Source organism: Cibotium barometz, chromosome 27, assembly GCF_041138505.1.
Source record: "Cibotium barometz isolate CiBa-2024 chromosome 27, ASM4113850v1, whole genome shotgun sequence".
Taxonomy (NCBI): domain Eukaryota; kingdom Viridiplantae; phylum Streptophyta; class Polypodiopsida; order Cyatheales; family Cibotiaceae; genus Cibotium; species Cibotium barometz.
Window position 1 is genome coordinate 32,535,498 of NC_141072.1, and position 10,085 is coordinate 32,545,582.

The following is a 10,085-nucleotide window of genomic DNA, read 5'->3' on the forward strand; positions in this document are numbered from 1 at the left end:
GGCCATGTGGAGAGAAGTAAGCTGTGTTTAATAAAGAGTAGATAGTGTATTAATTTGAGTGTTTCATATGTAGCTGAGCCTCTTCACAAGCTTGCTCAACTTGTTAAGTAATCATTGTGACAGAGATTAGAAAGCTCCCTCAATTGTATCTAGTGAGCTTGTCTCAATGATTATCTAGTGAGCTTGTCTCAATGATTGCGTACGGCAAGGGAAACGGTGAGTGAGTGAGAGAGAGAGAGAGAGAGAGAGAGAGAGAGAGAGAGAAAAGCATAGAGATTTATATGCAATAACCATGATGGCTACAGAGAAAAAGAATTGCACCAAAAAGATTTTTTGAATTTGAGAGTTTGTTAGGTGAAAAGCTCTCCCAAGATAACTAAATAATGCTACAATTAACAAGGAAGCAAAGAAAAATGGACTCAAGCATGATATTTCTCAATAAGTGTCCATTAGTGGTGCTAAATCTCTATAAACTTGAAACCATTATGAGCTGGGATATCTGGAAGAAGCTGTGCAGGGGTACAATGTATCATGACCAAAATCCACATTTTAGAAGCAGCAAAAATGAGTTGATTCTGCCTTTTACAGAAACTTGTCTTGAATAGGGGAATAGGCCAACAAAAGCTTTTACATGTTGGTTTGGGCCACATATATATACCCTGACAATTGCATTCCATCTCTTCCATTGAAGATGTGTGTCAAACCAACAACATATTTTTCAGAACGCTTGCTTAGAAAAGATTTGCTATTAATTTGACGTCTCTGACACAAAATTTCCTTGCTTATCCCAAGGACGGTACATGCATGATTTGCCAATTATACTGCGTTCCTTGTTTATACTACCATCTGCACATGTGTACTCAGGGAAATAGTCCAGGAAGCTCTTTGTACCCAAGCTTGTGATTCCATTGAACAAAAACTCATTTATGTACATCTGCACAAACCCGGCAATGAAGTTCCAAAACTAATCAAAACCATAAGATTTTTTCCATTACACTTGATTGCCCAGGAAAGACCTCTTTCATATTGAATGAACCTGATGAAAGTATGAAGCCAAAACAAGTGACAGGATGCCCATGGCACATGAGTGTGCATGTGTGAAGTTTCTAATCTTCTAAAAGAGCACAGAAGAGATACACTTTACCTCACACCAGTCTTCACCGAACAAGCGGTGCAAAAGGGGACGACCAGGATCCTGCCATTGTTACAAACCCCCCAAAAAAAAATGGAGCAATCAGCATTCAAAACTAAGCTACAAACTATTTCCTCCTGTACTTTTCAGTAACATTCCACTACTTTATAATGCTCTCACACACTGTAACATGACCACCTTTGTTGCACGCCATAATAAGTACCGGTGCTGAGCCTGCTGGTTCCTAGAAACCTCTGCAGAATCTGATGTGGCCTCTGCTTTCTCCATCAACTTTAGCCATACCTTTAAATACATAAGCAAATCCACAGGGTTGGTTTATTGTAGCTGGATTGAACCCAGGACCACAAGGTTAGCAGGCAATTGGGCCAACCACTCCCCTAACCAAGGTCTTTGTGATCTTGCCTCTTTTTTGAACTACAAACATTATTTTTCAGGCTTTTCAAAAACTAGCCTTCCAACAGCAAGTGAAGAAAAACCATCGTACTTTTGAGAAACCATCTTACTTGACACTATTTCCTCACACACTAGTAGGCTTGATTAGTGAGGATAAGAAAAGTAATCATCCATCCCTTACCAGGCCCTTTTTGAGTCCATATCTCCCTTACAGTGGTCGTATTGACCTTGCATACAGCAAGCAAATCTAACCTGAAGGTAATCCTTGAATGCCAAGAAGACTTTCGCCTGTACATCCTCCCTCGATTCAAGCTTTGTCCATATAAGCAGTGGAGAGAAAAACTGTAAAGACTCGGTGGTAAGCCTCTGCCCCCAAGGAAGCACCTGCAAATAAAAGATAACTTAGTTTAGGGGGAGCAGCTATTATCTTGCAAGCATTTAAGAGCCTTTACACAAGAAGATCCTGACTGTCCCTCCTGGGCAGAGAATCTCCCCAGTCCAACCCCCTGCCCGTGCAGCAGGCAGGGGATCTGTCTGCAGAGACCCTAATTATTAACCTACAAGCCAATAAATAAACATGATTGCATTAGCAACCTCTTCTCAACATTTCAAAAAGTTTACCTCTGTGTACTTGTTCACTAAAGGCATCAATCCCGAGTAATACTTCTCCTTGTACGATTTATTCTTCTCAGCATCATAGAGAGGGTTGAGATCCCTGCAAAAGTAGCAGATGATCTGAGAATGCATTCCTCTCTCATATTGCTTGACTCTGTGTTGTCCTAGCATCAGAATGGAAAAATGCCTTCCCAAGTCTTGAGCAGGTGGGAAACATGGGGACTAAAAAACGGCTAGGGAGTTTGGGAAACAGCATTGCAAAAAACATGGGAACACCTTGCAATAATTTACGAAGTCACATAAAGCATGGCCATCTCCACATGTCCCTTTGTTCCACCTTTCAAAGCTTGGCTTAATTTTTGCAGCTCTTAACATAAAATCGCCCTCTTCCCTGGACTTGAGTTCCTGCCTAACCTCCCACTCCTACCCCATATTGAGCGTTCCTCCGATGCCAGCAACCACTGATAAGCACTGCTTGTACGTTGTGCCAGCCTGTCCTGCCCTTTTCACACAACTATCACCCAGCCTTGTTCACATGTGCTGCCACTTAGCTTACCAGACAGCCCATTTCTGCATGCTGCCTTCAGAATCCATGCTGACACGCTTTTACCTTCATTTTTCCTGCAAGCATCCCCCCCTCCCCCTCTTCATCCCTCTCATTGCCCTAAGACACTCCCCTATTTTTCCCTCTCTTCTTCTGATGTCTTTGCACTTACAAGGAAATCTCTCCTAGATTAGTGTTATCTAGAAGCAGATAGAGGCTACAAAGCACATTTCCACAGAATCAAGGCAGAAAAAAGCAGAACTTTTATTTGAAATGTATGATTAAGGAAACAACAACGTGCTACTCTGAAGACTAACAAAGACTAAGTTCACATTACAAGATGTAATTCTTTTGTAAATGAATTGCCATTTCTAATAGAGCATTAAAAAAAAGTACAGCAATGGACTCACAGCACTATTATGTGCTTGCTACTGGTGGAGAAGAAATCTGCACAAAATATTGGCAAGTCGAATTCCAGATTTGGAAATATGGCCATATTTAGGACCTGGGACAAAAGAACATCAGAGAAATGAGAATGCATCAGAACACAACCATGACAACTGAAAAAAATGCTAAAATATAATGCTCGATAGTAGCCCCAGCGCTGGGCCTACTATCAAGCAGTCTCTTTCTACACTATTTATTGCCATTTCCTCTCCAGAGCGGCAAAAGGTGAAACACTCCAGCGTATACACCCTGATCATAGCCACTCTAGCTGGCTGTCTAGCTCTCCTTCCATACACTGGCCGAGGTGATAAGGAAATTTTCGCATAGGTTCTATGCTTGAAAAAAGATCAATGTGGTGATTCTATGGACGAGAGGGCAGTAAACAAAAGAAAAGAGGGGGGGTGAAGGGAATTATCCCTACGGGACAACTCCTAGAATTGGCTCAACAAAGCTTGGTACTTTTTTTGAAATGCTACCCTAGTTGTTCGCCTCTTGCGCGTAAATCAGGCCCCTCTTCTAACTTCCCACTGGACCTAGATGTGGAAAATCAAAGACCACTTTACCCTTCATTTATGACTCGGAGGATAAATTCTCCATACATATGCCTGGATGATTTAAGTGCCTTTAATTTAAGTGTTTAATTGCATTAATAGTTGTAAGGTCTCACAAACCCAAACCCTAGGACCTTCTAACATAGAACCCACTGAGGGTCAAGGCTTAAGGCTCACCTTCCAGCCATAGAGCCCATCTGGAGCTGGAGGCCATAGCTACATCCTAGGCTCTGCTCCAGACGCAGTAAGCCGAGGTGTCCCATACCACCTAGCCACACCCCGAGGACAAGGTCCTTGCACCGCAAACAGTCCTGATGTGCCATGTGGTAGGAGTTAAGACTTGATGATTGTATCTCACAACTGATCCTAGGGCCTGCTTATATAGACCTCTAGCCAATAACTTTAGCTTGGACCTAATAATAGCTAGTAACCCTATTATATAACCTCCACTTATAAGCCCTAATCCATATGGGTTATCTCCTAATATTGAGTTAACATGTGGACGTAACAATAGTCATGTGTGAAAACCCTGCCTGCTTACAGTTTCGTTGTTTTTCAGGTTGTTTGTAATTGTGAAAGTGGATGAGGAGGAGCTGAAGAACTCCCTTGAGTTAAACCCTTGGCTCCGACTCCATGTTTATGGTGAATCAAAGCTTAGGGTGCTACACATAGTTAAAGCTACTAATTTAAGATCAAAAGATGCATAAGAATTAGGCAAATGAATCAATGCACCACACAACTAAGTAGTCCAACAAGTGGCCCAAAAGTGTCCCAATGACAACCACAATTGTTTGACTCTTTTGGGTTTGATTAGCCTTCCTTCTTGTGATTTCCTTTCCATTCTTTTGATCAGCCTTCCCTTTTTACGATTTCCTCTCCATTCTCTCTTTTTTGTAATTTTATGTTTTGTAGGTCTTGCACTAATCTTCTCCTTTGGGTTAACAATAAAGAGGTAAGCCCTCTTTTTCCTGTAATTATTAATGCAAGCTTTATGTTTATTGCACCTTTGGGTTCCAGGTTTAGGTTTAGATTAGTGCATTAAGCTTTATGTACAAAGCTTAATGCATGCTTAAAGATTATGCACAAAACTTTATGCATAGAGCTTAAAGCTTATGCATATAGTCTTTATGTAGAGAGCCCTATGCATGCTTTAAGCTCTATGCATAAAGCTTTATGCATAGAGCTTAATGCATTAAGCTTTAAGCATTTGCTCTCATCTTGTTAGGGCTTCACAATAGAGCTTTGAGAGAGAGATTCTGATACGTTGTTGTGGACATTGACGTTTATTTTTTTGTCCTTATGCAAGGTTTAGAATCTTATCCCTTCAACAACCCCCCGCGCCGCCCTCCCCCCCCCCCCCCCCCCCCCCCCCCACACACACACACACACACAACCTTCATCAAGTTCATATGTAGTTGGGCTTAAAAATACTTAAACGCAGTAAGGGTCATGCAAAACCATGTTCACCTGAATTTGAAGCTGTTCACATGCTGCCAATTATAATTATGCTTCAATGATACAAGGATTACAAGCACACTATCAAGGACAGTGTTTCACATGCATATTCATTCTTGTAAGTGAATTAGGCATTGATGTTGTGCTTTCTAGTTGGCACATGTTAAGGCCCCTCACATCCTCATGGCCACTCCATTGTTAATTGAGAAGTTTGACCGGTATGGGTTCCACACATGGCAAGTTAACTGCGACGTTTGCTCTCATCGGGGAAAATTTGTAGGGGCCTGTAAACGGGAGAACAGCATGTCTCAACGAAGAAACTAATGGATGGAAAAAAAGGGATGAGAGGGCATTATTGTTCATAGCAACCAGGAGCTGGAAGCAAGCAGGAGGAGTGAGGTATTCAAATGTTCTGGCTATGTAGGGGAACTCCTTGTTGTCAGCTTGTTTGATAGTCGTAGCACGGAGTATGTTATCACTTTGGACTTGGTTTTGAGCGTGAAGTGGTTCCACAAGCTCAAACCCATCCCCAATTGAGACACTTAAACCACAGGCACAACTTGAAAACTTGACACCACATTGGAGTCTAGGACCGGAAGGGGCCACCCCCCTGGAATTTACGTCATATTACCAAGGATAAGTTATTCTTTTACAAGCTTTGGGGTGCTTCTTATGTCCAGCACCAGGTCATCTAGGTAACAAAGTACAATGTCCCAATTGATGTCCAAAATGGTTTCCTGTAGGTCCGTGAATTCCATAAAGCAAAAGATGCTTGGCCTGCAAACAATCCTCTCTTCAAACTCTAAGACTCTCAATGGCTTTTGTCAAGGTACTGGTGGCCACCAAGAGAAAGCCAGCCAATATAATCTTGAAAAACTTCCCCGAAATCAGGGTACAACAGGTACACATGGCCCATGGGTACAAAGGGTACAGCAAGTACTGATAGTACAGCTGTCACGTGCACACCCCTACAGGGTGCACAGTTACACACTGGCATCATTTCACAACATCATAGGCATATAGCATACCATCATCATCATCAAGAAAGCATGTAGCAGATAAAAGCATGCACCAGTGATCTGGAGCATGGAAGGACATCATCATGGCCTTGGGGTAACCCTAGGGGCAGCACAATTCAGATAGAAGAGCATCAGTACCTGTCGGCAGTTTCTGGACCATCTGGAGGAGGTCGACATCAGTCACAGCATCATCACAGCATAGAGGCATGTACCACAGGCCAGGGCAGTGCCTAGGCCTTTCAAGCCATCATAGGCCTCATCAGCAGCAGGTCAGGGCCTGTTATAGGCTGGCTGGCTGCACACAGCAGGACAATAATAACAGCCGACAGCAGTTTTGGGCTGTTGTGGATTTACAGCAGGCCGACAGGCCTTAATATTGGCCGACCTACATATAGAGGACATATATAAGAGGGGGGCCAGCCCACGCATTCGAGCATCTCCTCTTCTCAGCGTTTTGCAGCCACAGAGGAGTTAGGTCATCATCCATCATCCTCAGCCTCAGTATTTCCATCATAGGGAAAAGGCAAGGGATCATCAGCAGTAGCATCCAGCATAGATCCTTTGGATCTCAGTTGTAATCATTTCATTTTAATTTAGTTGCATTGCATTGCGTTCAAAGCTATCTTGCAGTCATCTTTCTTTATCTCTTATCTTTCTCAGTATAAGTTAAGTGTTGGATTAGCCATAATAGGGCTGGATTACTACGATCAACTCCCTCATGTCACAACAGCAGCCGATCAAGTACACTAAGTACAAAAGATACACATATTACAGCAACAAGTACATTAAGTACAGAAAGAACACGTGGTACAGCAGGTACACAATGCACATGGTACAACAGCCAATCAGCAAAATGGCCAGGCGCAGGTGCCACATCAGCAGTACGAGAATGCGCAAGAACCACATCAGCAGTACAGACAGGTGTTGCGCGTGCCATATGGGCAGTAACAAGCATTTACATCAGCAGCTGTATGTCAGCAGCATGCAGGTCTGGACAGCAAAGCGGGAGAGAGAGAGAGAGAGAGAGAGAGAGAGAGAGAGAGAGAAATGAAATGAAATGAAATGAAATGTTATATTAACGTCTTCAAAAGGCCATAATGACCTATGAGACCAAAAGTTACATCATGGTGGATCTGATACAATGTCTGGATAAAAAAACCCAGAAAATGAAAAATAAAGATGATACTACAGGCACCTAGAAAATGAAACTGGAAATGGAAGGTAAACAGAAACCCTTATAGGGTGTGAATATAGTGAGGGGGGGGGTACACTATGGAGGTGAGTGGAATATAGTGAGGGGATACAATATCATGTGGGACGGAGGGGTACACTATGGAGGTGCCTCCATCTCATAATATGTGCCGCATCGGACGCTGGCGGATCTCCTCAATATCCTCCATGGTGAGTACTCTGACTGGACGTCTCCCATGCCGTGCTAGTATGGTCCTGATCCTCTGTTGTAGTCTCCGTCGGTGTCGAGATGGGCCTCTCATCTTGGGGCGCCTGGACCGCCCCAGCTCTATAGCCCGATCAATCAGTGTACCTCTGGTGCGGCTGTGCTCTGGGGCTAGCTGCAATGCCTGCTGACCTGACTGCTCAATCTCTGGTCGAAAGAAGTCTGTAATCTGCCTCTGTAGGTGTCTCTCCCTCTCTGATCCCCTCCCTCTCAGGAGACCCTCTCTATGTCTACGCAGCTCCAGCAAGTACAATCCAAGGCATCTCTGATCCTGGTATCTCATGACTCTAGAAAGTGGTCCAAAGCCCTCTCTGAACAGGCAGTGGAAACGGCCTCGTATCTCATAATATACTGGACAGTGACATATGTAATGTAACTCTGTCTCTGGCTCCATCTGGCACAGCTGACAAATCCTGGCCTCAGCTGGTACTCCTCTGAATCTGCCAGTCTCAATCTCTAGCTGGTGTGAGGATGTGCGCATCTGACCAATAGCACACCGTATCCCATGAGAAAGATGAGTATCCATGTAGCTGGGTCTAATCACAAACCCATCCTCCGTGAGCTGGAGAAGATGATCTCTATAGAAAGCCATCTTCGTACCAAGCTCGTGTGTCGGCTGTATCCATGTCCTCCTAGTGTCCAGCTGAGTCAAGTCCTGCCTCATAAGCCTGGTAATCTCTGCCCGTGTGAGAGAGAGGGAGGGTGCATCCAGGGAGTACTGAAATGGAGGTAGCCTGTCCATACTAAAGCCATGCAGTTGGAACCAATCTGTCATCTGTGCATACCAACATGATCCGTCTCCCTGTGATGCCAACTGTCGTGAAGACTCCAGGGCTAAGCGAGCATATCTGTCTCTAGGGAGAGCCCAATGGGGGGGCAGCCATCTCTGCACGGATAATATCATGTGGTACGGAGGCCTTGGCCCTAATCATCCGGGAAATCATAGAAACCAAGGGCCTCTCCATACGTCTCCATCCATCAGTGCTACCAGCTCGGCTGTGGTGATCCACTGAGGGTCCCCATATCTCCACTCCATACAGCATGGCTGAAGTGACCAAAGTGTCAAAGAGCCAGAACTTTGTTCGAGGTTCCTGAAACTGAACCTGCGAACACATCCTCTCTAGTCTCCCCAATGCTGCATAAGCTCTGGTCAATCTGGTCTCCGCTGCTCTCCTCAAGGAAAATAGTGGGCCACTAAAAACCACACCAAGGTAAGTATATGCATCTGTATACTCCACTGTCTCCTGACCATATGTAAAGGTGGGCATTGACCTCCTAACCCACTGTGCTGTGGTGTTAAACACCATCACCTTGGTTTTACCAAGGTTAACAGACAATCCACTGTCCTTTGCAAACATGTGCAATGCATCCAAATGACGCTGCATCCCCTCTGGAGAATCTGAGATCAGCACAATATCATCAGCATACAATAACAGCGGAATCCATGTCCCTGCTAGCTGTGCTCCTCTGTCACCCTCCCGCTCTACATAGTCCGAAACCTCATCCACATACATCCCAAATAAGGTGGGGGAAAGGGGCCCGGGGGTAGCCCTGTTTCACCCCAACAGTGGAGTGAACCATCTCAGATATACCCTGGGTAGTACGTACCTGCCCCACAACTGTCCTGTATAAAGCCATGATTCCCCAAATCAGCTCTGTGGGCACTCCCATCTCCTGTAGTCTGCGCATCAGCCGGCTCTCGGTACTGTGTCAAAAGCTTTGCGGAAATCCACAAAGCAACAATAAATCCTCCTGCCATATAATCTGCCCTCCTCAATAATAGCTCTGAGTGTCAAGATATGGTCAAGAGTGGAGAAACCTCTCCTGAACCCTGCCTGCCCTGATGCACGTATGCCCTCTCTCTTTGCCCATCTACTCAACTCCTGCTCAAGAACAGATGCATATAATCTAGCCAATGTGTGACCAATCATGATGGTACGATAATTCCCAGGAAGCATGGGATCCCCTGACTTGAAGATAGGCACAATCGTGGACATATTCCAAGTCTCAGAAAAACCCTCACACATGGCTCGGTTAAACATCATAGCAATAAGCTCTGCAAGCATATCTCTGGCATGAATAAAGTGCTCTGCTACCAAACCATCATGATCATATGCTCTCCCAGTCCTCATCCTGTCAATAGCTTTCCTTACCATCTCAGCAGTAAAGAAAGCACATGTCTCTGGGCATGGCTCCGATGGGTCTGGCAAGGGCGGCTGTCCTGGTGCTGTGTACAGGGATGCTGCATACTCACCCCAAATCTCTGTGGAGGTAATGGCTGGTGATGGTGAATGCTCATGGAATAGTCTCCATGCCTCGCCTGAGTCCTGACTCATAAATAACTGGTACAAATCCCTCTCTAACTGAGCAAGATAAGCTCTCTTCTTCCGTCGCACTAGGTGCCGGAAGGTAATCCGTGACTGTCTGTGAGTGGTAACACCCATGAGCACCT

The 10,085-nt window shown here is 44.7% G+C and overlaps 1 protein-coding gene across 2 annotated transcripts in view; it reads right to left on the bottom strand.

Annotated features, from left to right (window-relative positions):
• Window positions 1–405: 405 nt before the first annotated feature.
• HY2 (phytochromobilin:ferredoxin oxidoreductase, chloroplast / phytochromobilin synthase (HY2)) overlaps window positions 406–10,085 on the bottom strand; it is an 84,080-nt gene continuing 74,400 nt past the window's right edge. The window contains exons 3-8 of one of the 2 annotated variants that reach the window (XM_086821410.1): window positions 3,116–3,210; window positions 2,168–2,261; window positions 1,799–1,930; window positions 1,331–1,435; window positions 1,145–1,195; window positions 406–934 (exon numbers count right to left, since the gene is read on the bottom strand). In XM_086821410.1, coding sequence (XP_086677536.1) covers window positions 749–934; window positions 1,145–1,195; window positions 1,331–1,435; window positions 1,799–1,930; window positions 2,168–2,261; window positions 3,116–3,210 — 663 coding nt within the window. In that variant the 3' untranslated portion in view covers window positions 406–748. The remainder of the gene's footprint in view (window positions 935–1,144; window positions 1,196–1,330; window positions 1,436–1,798; window positions 1,931–2,167; window positions 2,262–3,115; window positions 3,211–10,085) is intronic. The other variant, XM_086821411.1, reaches the window with a different exon arrangement.